Genomic DNA, 22,143 nt, shown 5'->3' with positions numbered 1-22,143 from the left:
GATGTTGCAGGAGACAGAGTGGGCTGCGGCCTCTGTGTGATGCTTTCAGTGTTGCTGCAGGATCTACCAAGCTCTGCGTCTCTGGCAGAGAGGATGATGAGATGTTCTGAAAGTGCTTGAGTGCACCTGCAGTGCTAATTCACAGCCTCTGATTTACTGCTATGATTCTGAGCAGTTTTTTTCACACCATGAAGTTTTGCATTCTCTACATGGTGTAATCCTACCAATTGACAAATTTTTCTTGAAAGCACATCTATCAACTTCTACACGGTGCAGTCAGGCTGGATAAAACACACCAACGCTTCCCCTTTCTGTGTGTCTAGTCCAAAATCACGGCAACAGTAATTATGTTACCTTAAAAACCCTTCCTTGTGGAATAGAGTGTGTGGTAAAAGCTTTGAATATACACATGAGGTGAAAGACTGGAAATTGTGTGGATGAGCTTGGTGTAAAAACAAACCTAACTCCAGACAATGACCCTAAGTGGTAAGGTCACACTTATTAAGCCAATTAGTCTATAATGGGATTGATAACTTCTGTAGCACACGCATACACACAGAACAGTGATAATGGTGGCCCTTACTCTGGAGGTGAAAGAGTAGGTGACAGAAGAGACAGTGTGATGACGAAAAGCACCTGGGCTGGCATGTTGCAGTGTGCTGTGGTCACCTACTGGAACGACCCCACGATTAATCAAAAACAGACCTCTGGCATCCTCATTAGCAACTCTTTGTCATGAGGTAAACAATGTACTTTTCTCTTTTTACAAGGCAAATTTAAAAACTTTTCCTTTCACACCCAAGTGCACACACATGACTGTGTACTGTTCCCTGCTACAAGTCCAGGAGAGATGTAGGACATTTATCCAGTGACAGCACTTGTAAATGGTGAGAGTGATAACTGAAGAACAACAGGTCTAGATTCTCATCTTAGAGCACTAATATGATGAGACGGGAGCTTGCTGCATGAGGGCAGGCAATATAATTAAGGTCTCCCCACAGAATGTAATATTTCAGGGAAGAGCCTGGGCGGGGAGCAGGACAGATGACAGGAGCGCAGGGGAAACAAAACATGTTCCATCTGGGAGCAGCGAGATGAGGGCTGGAGAGCCAGTATTCCATTGGGGAAGTGAGGAGGGAAAAGTGAGGTAAATGGAGGTAATGCTAGGTTGGTGCAGCCAGACAGCCTCTTTCAGCTACAGCTATTCAATGCAATCCTCAATGGAGCCCTGATCAGAGCTGGCGGCAGCTCCTGGCCCCCGAAAAAAGATGATGGCATGAGAGGGAAGGGAGTTAAAAGAGAGAGTGGGAGGTTGAAGATAATAGATGTTTGTTTATTTTGCATACAGAATGGAGGAGCAGTAACCAAGATAGGTGGTTGCTATGCAGTGCTGAATTTCTTTAGTAATTTAGAATGGTTCAGTAAGAAAGTCACTGCTGAGGGCCATTATTACAGTCAATCAAATCTGGCATTTAAGTCTCATCAGAATATCAGTAATTATGTAAAATATCAGCTTGCTGGTTCACTGACAAGAAGTCGGTTGCAATCCTATTAAGGCAATCCAGAAAGAGTCTGACACTTGTTTTACCAACTGTCATCATAAATTCGGTTCTGAGAGTGCACTGAATTTTCTCTACATTTGAAGGTGTCACCGGAACCTGACAGGTGCTCATACTGCTGCGACCTGAAATAAGATACACAAAGTACACAAACAGCCTACAGTATCTCTATACACAGGGTCAATAAAGTATCTGGTGACATTTTACAGTAAACAAACTCCATAAACACAGTACATAGTAACAGAGGAGATGTAATGATTCAGCATCAATGATATGAGCTGGAGTAATGTCTAATTTGCACAAAGCGTTACAGTTCAGTTTAGCTCAACCACAAAGCGGTTTGGAACGGTGCGCCCTGATCTGACTTGCATTTTGACCACGGGGAGTGTGGCCCAAATACAGTGGGTCAATACTGTAGTTATTTATGTAAATAGCATAACATCATACCAGCACGACACAGAAGAAAGCAACACGGTTAACAATGAGCAACAATGGAGGACATCAAGCATTCCGTGTTGCTTCTTTTCGGCACGTTTATGACAAAAGGGGGAACGGTTTGTTTGAGAGAAGGCAGGAGGCTGCGAGGGATTCACACCTCCCCTAGTTTTTTTCCCTACTGTCGCACATAGGTGAAGATTCTCTCTAGACCACTTCACAGACTGTGCTTGGTACCCAACCAGAAGGGTGCCAAAAAGTGGGACAGTAGGGACTGGTTATTTTGGTGCCCTACTCAACAGTTAACACTGGAAATGCAAATATTATGTACTGTAATGTACTGAACTGAACTTGACCGCTTGGTGGAAAGGGGGCTTAAATAATGCACGTACCTTGAAAAATGGCAGACATTTTCTTCTTGTAGAGGTTAAAGTCAGTCTCGAGAAAGACACAGAAAATAACCCGTGTGATCTGAAAGGGAAAAGAGAGAGAGGAGCAATTAGTGCAAGCTCAGTGCAAAAGGGCTCTGTGGCAAACTGGACAACAGAGACATTAACAGGACACATTTTGACTCAACGGCAGTAATCTGCATCAGCAGCACACATTTATAGCCATTTAGATATGCAAAAGTATCCAATTAGATGTAAGGCATCCCAGTCAAGACCACTAGTGAGATAGCCTTTAGAGAATATTACAGCACATTACATCAGAATAGGCATTATTAAATGGATGCTTTGGTTAGAGCAGAGCTATATTATGCATCATATGCCTCAATGGCAATTACATGAAAGTTAAACTTTAAAGATGAGCAGAGTAAATCCATATTTAATATATGTATATATATATATATATACATGTATATTACAATATATATTACATATACAATATATATAATATTGTTATGTTATACGTTACACATTTCCACAGAAAGTACCCAGAGCCCATGAAATAAGACAGTCATCTAATATTATTCTTCACACATTAACGGAAACGGTTATGGTTCTCAGACAAAGACTGAGTTTGTTTTGTGCGTCACAGCTCGCACTTGACATTTCCAGCACTGACACTGGGAGAGTGACACATGGCCACATCTGTAAACACGTTTTAACAATGCTCAACAACAACTAAAGACGTCAAAAAAAAAACACATCAGTAAAGCTTCTGGAATAACCCCCAAGGAGGTGAGTGCTAGCTATGCCACGGAAAGCTGGCAAATCACAAATCCCTTACATACTAAACTGAATACTGTAATGATTTGGCCCAAGAAGATGATGAAGCTGGACAACATTAAAGTTCCTCTGGTTTTAAGATAACCCAGATATAGGGTAACGTAAAAGACATGTAAATGATGTGTTAACATGTCACCGATAACCGATGACCAACTAAAGCATTCATGAACGTTCACTTTCCATACCACAGTGATGTGTCTGAAAAGAGTCACACAGTGAGCTGTTAAAAGGTTACAGAGAAGGAGGTCGCCTCTTTCACTTCTACTCTTCTCAAGTGGAGTCTTGGATGTGCAGACATCAATCACAGTCAAAGGGATGCATTACACACCACGGCAGGAGATAATCGCTTGACTGAATAATGGCAATTTTACACAACTGCCATAATGGCAGCTACCTGCCCACCACTCGCCTTCATGCAAGATAGTGATGTTATAGGTGAATAAAAGGAGCTCACTAGCTTTCGCCCCATTTGTGACCCTCCCCAACACAAAGATCTGATTCAAAGAGGCACCCTTCTGGTGCTCATACAGACATATCTATGAATAGTTTATGATCCATGCTTTGGAGTAAATGTTAGGAGCTGCAACCAGGACGGTAACATTTTATTTTTCGCTGGATGTCTTGGGGGCCCTTTGTTCATAAAATGTAGACTCACTCTCTCTAACCCCTCAATCCTGACAAAAAATGAAAAAAAAAGCTTTAAGTCTCCTTTGAAGTCATGGGCTAGCTGACAAACAGTGCGAAAAAGTGATAATACGCCGAGATACTGTATGTCACTGGGTGCTGGAAGGCCACAGGACAGCAGCTCCCCAGGAATTTCCATTACTCTTTTATGGAGCTCGACTCTAAATGTGACTACCCACTGTGAAACAGGATGAATCATGAATTCTTGAAGTGCACTGAAACACATAGTGTCCACACATGTGCACATATGTACACATATTCCTCTGAGGTGGACTGCTTTTCTTAGTCTTCATGGCACAACCAGACCAAAGGAGAATTATTACTTTATTATTAGTTAAATTGCACTAAGAAAACTAAACGTAGAATCTTAGCATCCATGTCGTGTACACTCTTCTCTTGGGCTTCCTCTCTGTCAGTCACTTTGTCTAGTTTCTGTTACAGCATCTCCACATTCTGTAGGCAGCGAGGGAAAAATCCTTTGTCTGCAGATAACAAACGCACCATATGATCTTTGACAGATATCAGCCGAAACACCAGCTTGGAACATTCTGTTTGTATCCAAACAAACACTGTTGACCGTGGCTTCATTCATCGTCTAATGGTTATCACATACAACAGAGAAGGTGATCTGTGATTCTTCTTTGTAAAAGTAAATTCCACTGATCCGTATATAAAACAGTTTGTTCTTTCAAAGTCAACCAGAGACAGTTCATCTGCTGAATACACACAAAAGGTACTGGTGTTACAGAAGAATGTGTGAATACTGTCTCAGCCCAGATCACATGCAAAAACCAAACCAAAGAAAAACACAAAAAAGCTTTTATTATGGGAATGGGTGCAATGTTTTTTTTTTTTTTTTCATTTTGCAAAATTAGCCATGCAAAACATTGTATCTGTTTAATGATATTTAAATATATTAATAAGGAAAGTATTATAATAAATATGTAAAACAAACAAACAATACAAAACACACTCTTCTGGTCAATCAGGTAAAGTGAGTAAATTAAGTGTTCACAGCAGAGCAGAAAATGTTTCCTACTAGATTAGATTTTTGATTTTGGAGAAAAGACCAAGTAAATTGAGTCTGAAGCTGTGAGGTGTGTGTTGAGTGTGTGTGTGTGTGTGTGTGTGTGTGTGTGTGTAGAGTGTGCACCCTGCAGCCACCAAGGTTGAACAAGTTAATGGAAGACTAATTAGAAAGCTGGGATCACTGCATGCTAGCCTGCCTAGTCATTATTCATCCCTGATTGGAGGGCCTTTGCCAAAGGGTGAGGACAATATGATTGGGTCCCATAGTTTCATATGGTAAGCGTGGTTGTCTCTGCAGAAACGTGTTCTGCACAATAAGATGCCAGACAAAGTAGCTGGCTTGACCTGTCACTCTTTGATCTGTCTCTAGTGAGTTTTCCAACTTGAGGAAAAGCTAAAGCTAGAGTTTAGCAGACTCCAAGGGTTTTCAAGGTTTCTCAACAACAACAACAACAAAAACAAGCAAAACGGTGTATTCAAAAATAAATGATTATTCAGACACAGGGCATTCATTTTCAGGAGGAAATATGCATCCATTAATTCATTATAAATCATGGGGATATTTCAAAAAAAATATATATTTCCAAGTTACAATTTTATCCCTGAGTGCAGAGAACGAGTTGAGGCTCTCACTTCATCAGAACTGAGGTCACAGCTAATTTTTTGTCAACACTGAAACTGTGTTGTGCAAAATTGAATTATACAGATTAGAAGATTTAATTTTGTTTAACTTAAATCCTCAGCAGAACATTGCTCACTGCCTGATTAATTCAAAACCAATGGCTCTTAGTTGTGACTGAGTTTTGACCATATGATAAGATGAGACTAATTAAAATGATAATGTCATCTTGGTAACTTATTTGCAACAGACAGAGGAACAAGATTGTGGGAGTGGATAGTCGTGTCAGTTTGTAGTAAATGCATGTGCCACAGTATTAATTAATTCAAGGCAATAGGAAAGTGACATTTAATCACATCTCTTGTTTCATGAAATACTGCATGTGATTTTCAAGTTGTGTGTATGTGTGGCTCATCATTCTAGTGCAAGTCTCACCAGGTGCCTCCGACTCCTACTAGCTGACTAACAGATGAGCTGTCATGGCTGGTCACCCATGCCCATAATTACATTGGGGCCACTGCCAGCAGAACCTGACGTGCAAGCACGATGCACGCACTTTTTACACCCGCATTTCCTTCTTGATTCTGTCACAAACAATAATAGGGACAGGTTGCCCTAACATGTCTGCTCCAGCTGGAGCCCGAACCCATGGGAGATCTGTGTCTATGTGTCCTGTGCTGCCTCGTTACCAAGCCACTGGCTGATGCAGAGTCCTGAGCAGTTGCATCCAGATGGACAACAGCTCGAGGACACACACACACACACACACAATAGTAACACTGGATGAAGTGATTCATTCGTTTATTCACATTTTAGGTCATAGTGAGTAAAAACCAGTATGCGGTGGATGGAAGGTTTTGTGAACTGGTCACTGAAGGATCACAGTGACTGGACATAATGAACTGTATATCACAAGCTCGACAAAAGCAGAGTGGGTTTGTTTCAGATTTACTCGTCTCTGACATGACATGCAGTGTATGACATGTAAGTGCGGCGTGTGATTATACACTGATAGTACATTTCATTGTTCGAGACAGATTGAATAATTCCAGCAAACTATTCCCGAGCCAGAAATATCTCACCATAAAACACAGGCTTCTAGCTACATCATCAAAGCCATAATCAGCGAGTGCCTGTCTCCTTTGTTGTCAGCGGCGCACAAATGGATAGAGGGTTCACTTTGAGGCAGGTGGACCATAGCCAGGCCTTATTACTGATGTAATTACACACACCTGCGTCCCCCTCACCACTGGAAAACAGAGGCTTCAGCTGGGAAATGCAGCAAAAACCTCAGCTTGGTTATGACAGGTATCCATAGTGAGACATGAATACAAACGTAAATCATTGTTCATCCTCCACCACGGCTACTCCATCCACATTCTGCAACTTAAAATGTGCTCGTCACTGTGACTTTTACCGGTTTCCACTCTCTTTACCAGAGGTAGAGATTATGGCGGCGACGGTGCTGACAGTGGCAGCGAGGCTCTGGCAGCGCCTACACGGGTGAAGCGGTGAGCAGCTCCTCCATTTGACTTTGATTGACCCTGTCTGCCAAGGGAGCTGTAGCTCCACCTGCAGCAAGCTGGTGAATTATCATTTCAAAGAAGTGCCCAGAAAAGGTTATTCCTTTGAAAGAAACGCCTCCATCCATACATCAAAGCAAACGCCTGACACTGGGCTTTGAGAAAGCATGGTTACCACCAAAGCCAGGAGGGAAACGCTGAGATAAAACTCTCACTTTTAAAAGCCAGTCGTCATTAGAAGCTCAGTGTAATATATCATGATATCAATATAATGGTAAAACGTCAGCTAAATAGTGCAAGGAAGATTACAGATTTTAGTAGATGTACAAGTGAGTTCTCAGTTGGACTGAAGAGAAGTGATAACTTTCTATAGAACTACCTGATTATTAGATCAGTATAAAACATCACCATGCTGCTTGTAGGGCTAAATCACTACGGAATATAAACACATTTTGATAAGAAAATGCTGTCTTGGTAGATTTGAGTAAAATAAATTTAAGATAGCATATCAGCAATTTATATGTTAATTCAGCAAATACTGTCTTGTATTAGAGTTGAATAAATACAGTAGTTCTTACTATATTATTCAGGAACAACACAATGGATACAAAAACAACAGTACAACCTGCCTGAGGCATCTTGCATTTCAGCCCTCATTTTCAAAAATTGTTCTCTTGGGCTGAAAGACGAAGTATTTGACTTCCTGTTCCTGCCAGCAGCAGAGGCACTGACTATCTGATTTTCTTTTATGACAGACACAATTTTTTTGCATGAAAAACTCGAGTCTATCCCTTGTATTTTGAATGGTTTTGATATTTGGCCTTTTCTGAACACAAAGGCAGACAGCTTTGTGGACAACATTCTCCAGTACATTCTGCCAAAAAAGAAACTGAAAATTCCAAGCTCTTCAAGACAAATGCAGTTGGCTGACTGCAACTAAATGTTTAGTAGTACATAACCAATAGTGCATCACAAAAGCAATTGTAAGCTCCTTAGAGAAGCTCTAAGAAAAAGGTCAGTGCTATTGGTGTCTCCAGAGATTTTAGCTCCACAATGCTACAGCAGATTTTTTTTATTTTGGCATGTCACCAACGATGCAACAGACTTTCTCGACAAATGTGTCGATTAATATGGATGGTCAAATAATTATAATGATTGAATACTGGTCTTGAGTACTTTGGGAATGGTGTGAAGGAGAAGGATTGGGCCATTTTCTAATCATAAAGATGAGAGGCAGCGCAGCTGCGGACAAGGTCAGAGGGGAATGATGGAGGAAGGACTAATATAGGGGCTGTATCTATGATCCATGGCTGCATTGGTAATGATCTGACCTCTGGCCCCTGGTCTATAACCACCTCTGCTGATGACACAGAGTATGTGTGTGGATGTGTGTGTCCATGTGCAGAGGGATAATGGGATAACTACAGCACTTTCCTTTTTGCTTTCGAGTGCTTTTCTTGTGTGTTTTTGAGTATGTTAAAGCGGCGGTGAATGCTGACCTTAATTAACTCGTCTCACAACTGCGCAGTTAACAGATGTCTTGGGAAAGTCAACAGATTCCTGTAAAAATCTGCAGAGAAATGGTAATGGTGTGCTTCTTGTTTTTTTAATCAAATACATTCTGCATTCAAACTATATGAAAAACTGTCTTTTAGTTTGAATAGTTTCTCAATAGCCTTTTATTTACAGTCACTATTTCTCACTAACATTATTTTTGTTTTAACCCTGTAAGAGGATAAACATATTGAATGCATTTCAAGCCCCAATAAAACCATAGTTTGGAAGTTCTGAAAGACAGGAATGTTCAGCCACATGTACAGTACACATGTACTGTATACTTATATACAAAGGCAGTATACCCTGCTTCAAAACAATTTCACAAGAGCCAAACTACTTAACTGTACTGTGTATCATATCATAAAAAACCAGAAAAGCTATAGGGACTTGCTTTAATGTTTCTCCGTGCTAGGATTTGATACTCTGCACCAGTGTGAGTGCATCCCTCCTGTTGAAAACCTTAAAAGCAATGACTGGCCTCTGACACCTTGGCTGTACTTCCAATTCCCACATTGACCACCAATAAGCAGAATTATCTGTCAAAGTGAAGGATTGACGCTTCGTAGGGATGTGTCAGGCTCCGTGTTTGCTCATCTGATCTCCAGATTCATGCCAGGGTTTTAATGCTTGGTTGTCAAATCCAGTAATATTTTAATTTTTCCCTTTTTTTTCCATTCAGTCAAGACCTACTCAGGCCAACTCTGTTCTGCAGCCAGTTATAGACGTCCCCTAAACTAAAACTGTTATGATCAGTTCACGTTGATGAAGTCACAACACAGCGTGAGCATTTGTCAGACAGAAACTGAGTTTGTACAGCACCTGCATGTTCACTCTGTCTGCGTCGGACTTGTGTTGGCTGTGTTTTCGTGGGAAGGAAACATGTGGCTACATCCAGCCAAATCCTCTCCAGTTTGAGTAATGCACAAAAGCTGCCAGGTGACCCTCACGGCTAAATTGCCTAAACTGCACACAAGCCTCAATCTGGCCGCATGTATGCGAAGACAACAGGAGCAAAAGAGAAACGGCACTGGTGACCTGCAGTTTATCGGACAAACATGCTCACATTTCTAACGGATGAGCCATAGCCGTGAGCAGTCAAGCTGTGTCCTTATCCTGTGCATTCTTATTAACAGTGATCTCCAGTCTTACATCCCAGGCAGCACTTGAAAATGTAAATGCAAATGAGTGAGAGAGTGTGTGGGCTGTGGTTTCTCTTGCAACAAAGAAATGCTAATAATTTTGTCACTTGTCTAAGGTTTTACCTGCATATGGTGTTTTTTTCCTGTGGAACTTAATGCCATAAGGTCAGGAGGAACACTCATTACTAAGTGCTCTGCTTTTCATTCTCGCTAAAGCTATTACCCATTTGCTGCTTATATAACAGAGTCATACAAGATGCCAACACAATGTTCAGGCAGAAATAACACATATTTTCCTTTTTCTTGCTGCTCATCCACAGTCTAAAAACCTTTTCTTTTTTTTGCCATACAGAGACACATTATAATAATACAATAATTCCCTTATGCTATAAATAGTTGCGGGAGATTTTAAGTATACCCATCTTAAAGGGCGATAAAGAAGAAACAGTCGGAAAATTTAAAGATACAAATCAATGAAAATATGTTACAGCACAAAAGGTGAGCCTTTTCACATTAAAATGTCACAATAGTCACTGAGGGGTTATGGTAGATTTACACACTGCTGAATCAGGCACAGGATGAGAGTAATGGCAGGAAATAAAAAACAGAAAAAGTGATCCTGTGAGTGATACCATATGTCTGTGTGGGCGACATCAAACAGGGAAGCGGGCCTCCGAGCAGAGGTGCTGTTTGACATAACTTAAAAAGTGGAATGAAGATCTGGTCTGGACTTTGTCAGATGTACAGACCAGATTTACAGTCTCTGCTGGATGTGAAATGTATAGAGTGTCAAGGCCGTTTATTTACCCTGGCAGAACAGCAGAACGCAAAATGTGTTTTAAAACAGTCTGTGGATTAGGATTACCCTAAACGTCAAGAAAATTGTTTGGCATTATGGGCTGCGTAAATCATTACTAAATAAAGAAAACATATTTGTTGGGAACTAAATGAATTTTAAAGGCACTCTTAGTTTAGATTAACACAGATGTTGTAAGTGGAATATCATTCTCAGAGAAAAAACAGAATCTTAAAAAGCAACAATAACAATGTCTGGCTTTGGTTTCCTCAGTGTTGAGCTCACTTGGCAGCAGCAGAATGACAGTAGGTGCCTGGAGGTGTTTGCTCAGGAGATGGAAAGCTGATTAGATATTGTACAAGGACTCATTAGATTTATAGCAGATTAATAAACTAACGGAGAAGTTGTGTAAATGAGTGTCACCTACAAAAAAGTTTTTTATGACACGCAGCCGTGTATACGAGAGTATACGAACTCCCAGTTATGGACAGTTATATTATCTTGACACAACTCTAACATTTACAGCTGCCTTAACACAAATATCATATTTAATATCTGGAATTCATTTATTGTAAATGTGAAATAACATTTACTAGTACACACTCTGAAATTTAATACATATTTCCCTTAATGCAGCACTGATTGCTGGAGGCTGATTTCTTCTCATAATATTTATTTCTTATGTTGTTTTTTTAGGCATGTTTCTGCATGAGCTTTCACTGCTCCCTGCACTACCTGGCTGATTTACATGTGAAAGCTAAATTGTGTTTACTTAGGTGCTGGTGAATGTTATTATGAGGTTCTAGTCAATGGAACCACATGTGTCACTGGCAGCCTTGACACAAACCTTTATCTCATTCCTGGCTTTGCTGTCTCTTGGCTCTATCCGAATATAATCTGATTACCTATTTTGTTGTTGATGCTCGGTGCATCGGGGAAGATCATTTACATAACCTTTGCAGTGGGAGACAAACCACTTCTAATTAGTGCAGCCAAGCTCATTTTCCATTTATCTAAAAAGAATAAAAAGCTCAACCTTTTGGTTCAAACAAAGTAATGAAACATTACGTTGTACTGAAATTCAATATTAAGATAAATAAAAAAAAGAGGTCTGTGGAAATTCTCAGCAACGAAATCCAAAAAGACGCCTTTGTCTCCATATGCAGTCAAATATTAAAGCAAGGAAGAAGAGTGAGAGGTAATTCTCCCAGTCTTCTTGATTGATGATTTTCCTGCGAACGAGTGTAATATATCTATATTAGTATCCGTGTTCTTATGCTGTGCAGCACCTAAGGGTAGAGCTAGATGCTACTAAGCCACAGTGAAATCCATACAAACACAAGCAGGGATATAAGGACCTTTGAGGTCATTCACACTAGAGACACTTCTCAGTCAGACTTGTCAAAGAGTTCAAAGTGTGTTGTGTTACTAAAATAGGCAGCAATGTGTTTTCCAATCACCAATAACAAAAAACAAAACAAACAAACATCCAAAAGACCCACTGAGTAACAGTAAAATTGTTAAAAGTTGGCTCTACTTCATGGTTAGTGGAAGAAAGCTGTGCACTTAACTCTTGAACCGTTTCACTTATTAGCAGATCAAAACACAGCACTGTGTAAAAGTCGTAAAGCACCATTAGATTTGTGGTTTCAGCAGTGCTATAATGACCATACGGTGTAATTATTTCTCAATACTTTATTGGAACACATCCAAAAAATATGGGAACATGGATGCAGTTCTAAAATAACCATTAAAACATTTGAAAAAACTTGTCACAACAACAATGTCACAAATGTGAATTTCTTAAATCATGGAGTGGAATCCTAATTGATGTTACTCGTAAAACCTGTTTCTTCTACTCTCATGTGGAAGAATATCTGCTGTGAAAAAGTTCTATCCTGAGCTCGAGCATTACATCCACTTGTTGTATGAACTCATGACAGTGTGCTAATATATAAGACCAACTGTCAGTCGCATCACTCCAAACCAAACGGCAATAAAAAACTGTGATAGATGTGAGCTAAAAATGCAAAATAATAAAATGTGATTCTATTGAACATGAGCAGAGCACTTTTACTAAAATGAAATGTTCTGAAGCAGAATATGATTTAATACAACAAACACAAGGTGCTGCGGTCTGTGTCCTGCATAATGGACAATTATAACCACAGCTACGGATGATCGTGTTTCCCAACCTCCAAACTCTCCTTCAGCTGTGTACAACTACTGTATCCAAACAAAGCCTCCAATCAATACAGTATCTGTTTCGGTCTAACTGTCACATGGAAAATCAATGACCTTCCCATTTCTAGCACTGTTTTCCAGTCCATGTCTTGTAAGCTTCCCTAAACCTGACCGAAACCAGAGCAAGAGCGACTAACCTCACAGCCTTATACCCAAGTGACTATCCGCAAAAGGTTGGTAATGCGACAACTGTGTAACACAGGGCGCAGAGCGCTGCTGTAATTAATAATGCTAATCCAACATCATTTTATATGTGCTCTAAGAAAAAGACAGACAAGGATAAATAGGTGGAGAAAACACACTGTAGAAAGGGTATGATGAATGAGCAGACTCACTAAGTGACTAATATCAGGGGATAAGAGAGAGTATTTCCCCCCTGTTGTTAATACTTTAATAAACAAGGACATTCACTCTTTTCAAAATAATATATCCAGCCCAGGTACTAATTAATGTTCCTGATAAATACGGACCGTTAAAGATGTGTCAAGGGACTAATTAGATCAGTGGAAGAAGAGTCGCTAAGCATGCAGTAATATCACATGGGACTGTCGAGTAAAGAGGGAGAGCACCCACTCTGTCATGTGGTGGAGACCCAGCTGGCTCAGTCTTAAGGAAATCCTCCCTGCTCAATCAAGAGAAAACCAAGGGCTGATATAATACCTTCAGATCCATAACAACCAGTGGAAAAAAGCAGATACAAAATAATGTAATGTGATTCATCTTTACATGGCAAACGGCAACCTAAAACAGCAGCAGAGCAGTGAAGAAAAGCAGGGACAGGGCCTTTGAGGGAGTCAAGTAAAACAGTGCGCTGGTGTGTTGGGACACACCAGTCCCCGGTAAGCCTGTCTTAACCACACCTCTAACCAGGTCCAGGTGGACAACTTCTCTCCCTCTCTCTTCAATGCCAGATCCTCACAAGTGGGTCAACTGAGATGAAAATAAGCTCTCAAGGAGATACAGTACATGGGATAATGCAGTCAAGAAAAACGTGTCGTATTTGTTACATAGCAAATCAAATCAAATCAATCTTAGCAAACTCCATAAAGCCATCTCTCCAGGATGAGAGGAAAGGGAAAGAATAAAACCCACATTGACCCTGTGACCTCTGGAAGCGTACTCCTGTATTATCATTCTCCGTGCATGTGCCTTGACCTTTTCAAATCCCTCTTTAAAGGTTGCATGTTCCTGAGACTGTGGGCTGCACAGGCTCCACAGGAACGGTTCGGCTGAGCGAGCACACCTCGCCACTCCACAGAGTGACCTACAAAGCTATTGTACTAAAACAACTGTATTTCCTTTTCTTTTTTTTTATTGCTTTCCACACTACTGTGTTCTACCTGCTGCACCAGGACACACAACGCTTCCTCAAGCTCACGTCCTCCTCCACTCAGCACTTTGAAAAGGAATGATTGGTTAGAGGGAACTCTGAGAAGAAAGCCTATTGCTTGGCTGCTTTGAGAGGTGAAAATGGTATTCAGGAGCCTATTAAAGTTTAATCAGTCCCTGATATGTCTGTGCTCTGCCATCTGAAACACAGGGCTGAACCACAAAAGGCCAAACCAGGCACTGCTTACAATAGAACTATGATGTCCTTTCCTCTTCTTGTTTTTTGGATTTTATATTGGTATTATACTTCTCATAAACATAAATGCACATTTTTGTCTTAAACTCATACATGTTTATGTCTAACAACTTCAACTAAGAGCCAGAATGTATATCAATACATGATCTAGTAAAAATAAAATCCCCTTACACAAGAGGTGCTTCTAAAAACCTGCATTAAAGAAATACTGACAGTGTGCTGACAGCGAGATTATTACTCGAGCCAGAACTAAGGCTGGGGATAAAGGGCTAACCTGAGGGTCTGAACTAAGAGCAGCCTCCTTTTTTTTCTTTTTTTTTCATCTTTTCGGGTTGTATGTATGAAGCTGTCAGGATGTCAGGTGGTGAGTGGATCCAAAGGCTGTAAAGCAGAGGCAACAATAATCATTTTACAAAACAGAAAAGACTAGAAATATACTGTATATACGTGTTAATAGCACCTCTAAAGTCAGCCCGCAGCTCGATATTCTGGTGTGTTGTTAACAAATATTAATTCTGGTTTTGGTGAGGCAGGGAATCAGGGTCCATGCTCCATGTACCTTCCTTTTAAATTAGTAGCACTCTTATATAAGTAAACAAAACATTTACAATAGAAAACAATCCGCTTCCAAGCCACAGTTGACAATAGGAGAGGTCATATCATATCAGACAGTTCTGATTTGGCATCAAAACAAACCAATTAGCTGGAGAGACTTTGCAGCCAAGAGAAAAGAAGCCCAAGGCAAATAGATCCACAAGTTTCCCATAACTCTATCTATTAATCTAATTACGATATTTACCGGAACCATGCTAATGAGACATCAAGGACACATTTGTATTCTGAACACTGTCTCATTTTATCTGCGTGTATTGGGAAAATCAAATTATTTCCAAAAATGCATCTTAAGTCTGTTATGCTTTCTTTCCTGGAATGGTTTTGTTTTGCTTGCTGCATCTCATCTCTTTATCTCCACTCCAATCTTCTTGTAAATTCTTCCAAGACGGGAACACAAAGCAATTTCGTTTTAATGATTAAAAATAGGTTTCTAGAGAGGCCTCTTAAGTAGGTTAAATAAACAGTGGAACTCTGATGGGCATAAAATGACTGCAGCGCAGCTCTTCATCAGATATTTATAGCTCAGAGTAACAGTGGTGCGCTGTCATGTGTTTCTCTCCACAGGGATGTGACTATGGTTCTGTTGTGACATACAGAGTATCAGTGTCCTACTGTCTTTACGACCTCAACATACAAAGGTGCGTGTTGACAGTAGTGCGCACACAGCAGTAACATGCTGCCCCGTGTGCTGTGACGAAATCTTTAATTCATGTGCTGTGTTTGTGCCAGTTCCAAGTTCCATGCCAGGATTTGGCTGATGGCTGCCTGTCTACCATGGGGGAGGAAGAATGGGGCTGCAGAGAGGTGTTGATATGGTTTGGTTGGGGTTAGCTGCATTTAAAAATCGAAGCAGATGGCACCATGTGAGAGTCTCGAAAAGACTTCACTTCCTGCTTTGTGTTGAAGGCGGGTTGGCAGGGTTCACAAACAACTTTGTGATTGCAGCCAATGCTGTGCACACAGGAAGGGAGTGGGTGACTCTTTAATCACCCAGACATATTGAAAAAGCAACTGAGAAAAGATCACAGCCGCATAAGGCGGGGGGATACAGACCCAGAGGTAGAACTCTCCTGGTCTCACCTATACTCAGATAAGTCTCTGTGTCTGACAGCAGACCCCCCCCCCACATGATTATTGCATTTGATTGCACTTTAATAGGTTTTTGTGGATAACATATCTTTTGGTTCATTCTTTAAATATCATTCTTTAGGTTTTTGAATTAAGATTCAAAATGACATGTTGAAGTCCTGCTTCTATAACAAGAGTTTGCCACAAAATGAAACTGAGCTTTCAACCATCAGAAATGGATTCAGTGTCTCCGTAATATCTAAAACGAGAAACACACTCTTGCGTCTTCCTGTCTCTCCGCCCTGCAGAGATTTGAGAATCTTCGTTTCGCTTAAATTATTCACTTTGGGGAAATAAACACACCTATACAGAATAGACAAATACACGACTGAGGTGGTATTTGTGAAACCCAAAAGACATTGATAAAAGTGGCCTCTGCTGTGCGACATAAAGTAGGTACTGCTGGGGGCTACATTTGTAATCGAGACACTGAGGGGGAACAAAACTTCAAGCGACAGTATAATTTAAAAATGTAAAGCAGTACATTGTCACTATCTAGAATGATAACAGAAATTTACATTGTTTTTTACTTATTGTAAATTATTGAAATTTTCTCGATGTATGCTAGGAAATGGCAGAGTTAAGTAATCTGTGGCAACTGCATGAATATGAATTAACAAAGCCACAATAGGATATACTATAATATGGCATATATCAGCAGGCACATCGATCATTCAGCACTCCCCAATTAAATTTGACATTCTCTATGAAGCAGCTTTAAGCAGTCAGTGGTGTGTGTTTATGAATATGTATTTCTTTTACGGTGTCAATTAACCATCGGATAAATATCCATGATACGCTTTTCATGAGCATAAGTGTAGTCAAACTAATTCTAATTAGGTGGTTTATATGAGAGGCTCAGCTTAAGAGCAAAGAGCTGTGTGGATGTCCCATCGGCACAAGCCAGCGAGCGCTTATGTGAGTGTTTTGTAGGAATAATAAATCTTCTCGCATGTTTTACACTTCAGAGTTGTGCAGCCTTTTCACTTGCAAGCATTCCAGACACACAGAAAAATCTTCTGTAACATCTGTAAGGCATTTACAAAGTTGATGGTTGATGTGCTTTGGACATGTCATTAAAAGATCCCAGGTTTATGGTGTATTATAAAAAGCGCCGCTGTGCAGGTGTCAGGAGACATTTGATGGACTCCCGTGGGCTTTGTGACAGAAAAGAGGATTTCATGAGAAGACGAGGAAATGCGTATGTAAAACCTCTCTACTGGAAACTACCGGAAAGCTTCCAGAATGACGATTAGGGCTCATCTTCTATGTCCATCTATGTGACGGACAGATGAGTACTTAGCAGACAATTATTATCCATTAAATGCTAATAAAAGCACCGTCATGATTTTTCAGCCTGATGTGAGCCAGGTGGATGCTGATGTTACCTCTGATTGGCTGTCTGCTGATGCAAACTTGACATGCTGTGCACAAGTTCACTCTGTGCAATAACCTTAGACTTAGAGGGTCAGGAGTCAGACTTGGTATCACATCCATCACCTGTTCAGTTTGACTACTATATGGTAGCTAATTTATCTGGTATATGCTTCTGCCTCATGGATGTAACACAAAGTTTTTATTGCTCTGTTGAGGAAAGAACAACTCCCATGGGCCTGCTTCAAGCGACTCGCCGCAGTAGACATGACATCAAAACTGCTGTTTGATGTTTCTCTGCAATATGAGGGGAAGAAATACATCCACTCGCCCTAATGAAAAATCTAACTCAAATGGTCATCAGAATTTGTGTACACAGCCACTAATGCAGGAAAACTAAAGGTGTCACTGCTTATATTTGAATGGACTCAAGCACATCAGGGAGGTAATTAGGGAGGATGCCGAGCTTTCAAACCAAAAACTCAGTAGCATTTATCCAGTCACTGAAACATCTGTGTGACAGCCATCCCTCCAGCATCCTGCCTTGCCTAGCAACTGAGGTCAAAAGGTTAATTGGTACCCATGACAGCTTAATCACATGTGGTGGTGATGCCTGACGAACATACTGTAGCAGAGCGTTGTTTTGTAATCTGAAGTTTTTTGTACAGCTAAACTGAGCAACATTCTCGCTGTATAATTCAAATCAGTATTTAGTAGACAATTTTAGATCAAAGAAGTTTGATTTTAAATCACAGCGTGTGGCTCTGAAGCATTTCAGCACAGGCATATATTGAGTTTGCACTGGGAACAAAACTACAAAACACCTCCACACCCATGAATAATGCTGAAAGGTAAACGGAAATGAGACATCTTATCACCATTTTCCACTAAGCCAGGTAGGGAAAGGCTGTAATGAGTCAAATGGTTCAAGATGCATTCAGAACGTGCCATGCAAGTTTGCTTTATTATCAGCTTCCTTCTGAAGCTTTATAAACGTATCACAAAGGTTATGCCCTTATCGCTACTGTTTGGATATACATGTGAGCCCAAAGGAAGAAAATATTTATTCTCTTGTAAGCAGTGGATAATAGGTTGGACTCTGAAGCCAATGGGCTTGCAGGAGGAGTACAAAGACCCATATTTGGAGACGAATCAATACTGATGATAACATGAGCTGGATGCAGTGCATCCACCAGGACCAGGCTCTGTGACTTGTCACATTCAGACATAAAGCAGTGAATCCACCAGTTAAAGGGGAGTCTGTCTGTTCTTGGCCTGTAACTTCAATGTTTAAGCTATGTTCTGCATTTCTCAGCTCTCTGAGAAATGGCCGTGAGCACGGCCCTTAGAAGTGGAATTTGGGGGAACCTGATGTAAATAATGTGCAGCTGGCAGCTCATGTGGTTGTATTCATTCTGTGGTTGTATTCATTCTGTTCAGCTTGCACGGTAAAGTGTAGATTTCTGTGAAAATAACCTTCTCTTACATGTTCTTTTAAATTAAGTTTGAAAGTTAACCTCTTGAAAAGTGCATTCGCCGCCTGAAAACGCATTTCCACAAGTGCTCTCTGTATGAACTCTCATAATAGCTCTTTGACAAAATGAAGTGACTGAAATGGCTCAGGGTGTCACAAGTGCAAACCCCTGATAATTACGACACATATGTGGATTTGAAGTGCGATGGGTCACACTGAAACTGACAATCTTTAGTACTTGCAGAGCCACTGACATTCCTGTCATCACACTGAATTTACCAACATCTACAAATACTCCAGTGAGTGCTGTAGTTTCTTTTTTTTTCCCCTTGGAAATTGAATCTGCGGCCCCTCCAGGTTAAAGCAACATGCCAATTTAAAAATAACAAACACAGACCCAGAGCCTTCAGGGAGTCAAATATTTTACTGTAAACTGTACCAGCCATAGCAGGGATGTCACACTGCTGATAGATACTTCTAAATAAGATATGAGACATAGGTTCTCTTGTGTGTTGCCCTATAACCTTTCCATTATATATCCCCATAACAATTCAACATTTATTGTCAGATATAATGTTGATAAATGTCACATAAACTGCAAAGAACATTATGGCTGCAGTCTCTCAACCTCTGCTGAAACAACAGAAAATCCCAGGGTAATAAAGGATGAGAAAGTATGGCTGCATGCTTTTTTTTTCTTTTCTTTTTTTTAAACAACCTACATAGAGATTTTTAATAACTACATAACTGTTTCTCTGATTATAAATTATCCACAGGTCAAAAGCTATCGATTTTACACTAGTTCAACTCATTCAGAACTGTTTTCAATTGGATCTGGGTTAGTCATTTACAGCTATAATGAGCAATACACATATACATACACACACACACACTCACATCGATGCTATTCCATGCACTTTATGCTTTTTAAATTGCATTAACCTTTTCAGCAAACATTTTCAAAGGGTCCTGAAGGTGTTAAAATCTTGCATCATCCGTTGACTGTTTAGTAAATGTGGTGGAAAATGACAAGGGAGAGAGAGGGAGAGAGGGAGAGAGAGAGAGAGATAATTCAACAGCATGCCAAGAAAATGGCTCGCTGGTAACGCCTTAGAAAATGCCAACAAACAGGAACACTGAAAAGCTACTGCTGTGAGGTGAGAAAAAAAACAATCTTCATCAACAAAGTGTGTGTTCATGCACTTTTAGACAAGGGCAAAGTCATAAATGCACACCCACAATAGATAAGTACACTTTGCAATAAAATGTGGGTAAGATGACAATCTCAGAGCTGAAACGAAATCCACATTCACACAGGCAGTACATGTTGTCCCTCCAATAAAATTGTTAAATTCAATAAAAGCTTGATACTATTTTAATAAGAAGGAAAGCTTGCAGCTTAAATATCTTTGCTTTACTTCCATAACGTCCCTCATATCATATTTCTCAATTTCAGGCTTTTTCTAATATCCCCCCATCCCCTGAAGGAGCACTTGTATGTTTCAGTTAGTGTTCGGCAGACGGCAAGAGTTCAATCCTCTAACGCTTTCCACATGTGCACTGGCTGAAGCCATGCTACATGCCGGATAAACCCCTTTGAAAAGCACAGCCATGCTTATCTCCTCCAGTCAAGTCTCCCAATTATTACTAAATAAAAGATCAACCCAAACAGTATTACTGACATGCTGTACGACAGATTTAACACAACACACTCTCATGGCTTTAAAGCGAAATCTAAATCAATTTAGATGAAGTACTGATAAGCGTTGGTTTAAAGGGGAAAAAAGCAGTGGCGGATACAAAGAGGGCATATGGAAGTATTGCAGTAGATGATGGAGGAATGTTTTTCTTCTTCAGCCACAAAATAATGAAAGAGAGTCTGCTGTGATGTGTTGTGCCATACAATTAATCATTTATTTTGTACTATTGTTCACTTTAAATCATCCATCCATCCATTTTCTACCACTTCATCCTCCACATGAGGGTCGGGGGGGAGCTGTGCCAATCTCAGCTCACATAGGGCGACAGGTGAGGTACACCCTGGTCAGGGCGCCAGTCCACCACAGAGACACATATAGAGACAAACATCCATTCACTCTCACACACACCTATACGGTCAATTTAGGGTGTCCAATTTAAAACTAATCCCCTATTGCATGTTTTTGGACTGTGGACTTGCTGCAAAGGCAAGATTTCTCACTTTAAATCCATTTGAGTGGTAATAATTTGACTCTGGAATTGACTTAATTATATATATACACAAATGTTAAACAGAAAGTATTGCTCTCGCCGTATTGTCTAATGTGGTACATTGCATAAAGGAGATGCTTATTACACAACAAACTGCAGCAAGTGTACATCTGCTTCAACAAATAAAGATGCGCTAATTTTAAAATGGGCCATGAAACACACCGGACTGTAGATTACCGCTGGTCACTGGGAGGAACTAATCAGCTCACCAAATGAATGATGAGAAGAGCTGAGTAGAGAACTCCCCCTCGCTCTCCCCATTATCTGGTGTCACGCAGAGAGGCTGCCCGGTGTGAACACACAGGCTTCATGCCTGTGCAGTGGGCAGTGGCACACGCTGGGCATCCCGCATATATCAGATAATTGGTAGAGCACCGATGTGCGAAGGGGATGGCGTGCAGAGAAAAACACACAACTTCAGCAGATGGTTTGTCTGATAAGCAAACAGCATGGGGACCGAGACAAAGAGGTTTAAGGAATCGAGAGCATGCTCAAAATATAAGAAAAGCAACAGAGTGAGAACGACGGCGCACTAATGTGTGTTCTGTGTGCATCTTCAGCAGCACACATCCTAACTGACAGATAATACAATACAAGTGGAAAGATCTAACACTGACTGACAGCGGATTTGTTCATTATCACACTGCAATGGTTGCTATCAGCATTTCCAAACAATCCCAGGTGTCAGAAAATCAAAAGGCAGCTGAGCAGCCATGCAGAGAGGAGAAAATCAAATATGTCAAAGTAAAAACAAAACTCTATATATTGGGCTTTTGACAACACAATAAACAAGCACACTGAGCGAAACAGTTTAGACACAGAAACAACAGTTAACAAAAAAAAAAACCCAAGTTGCTTTATTCCACAGTATGGGTCAGAAGACACAAGCTAACACACCCAAAT

General features: G+C 40.5%; 1 protein-coding gene across 2 annotated transcripts in view; it reads right to left on the bottom strand.

Annotated features, from left to right (window-relative positions):
• The window catches only part of LOC122781772 (ADP-ribose glycohydrolase MACROD2-like), a 124,000-nt gene that overhangs the window by 31,972 nt on the left and 69,885 nt on the right, over nt 1-22,143 (bottom strand). For both annotated transcript variants that reach the window (XM_044045779.1, XM_044045780.1), the window contains exon 5: nt 2,387-2,465. In XM_044045779.1, coding sequence (XP_043901714.1) covers nt 2,387-2,465 — 79 coding nt within the window. The remainder of the gene's footprint in view (nt 1-2,386; nt 2,466-22,143) is intronic.

This window comes from Solea senegalensis, linkage group LG15 (assembly GCF_019176455.1).
Source record: "Solea senegalensis isolate Sse05_10M linkage group LG15, IFAPA_SoseM_1, whole genome shotgun sequence".
NCBI lineage: Eukaryota > Metazoa > Chordata > Actinopteri > Pleuronectiformes > Soleidae > Solea > Solea senegalensis.
This window is presented reverse-complemented; position numbering and strand designations above follow the sequence as displayed.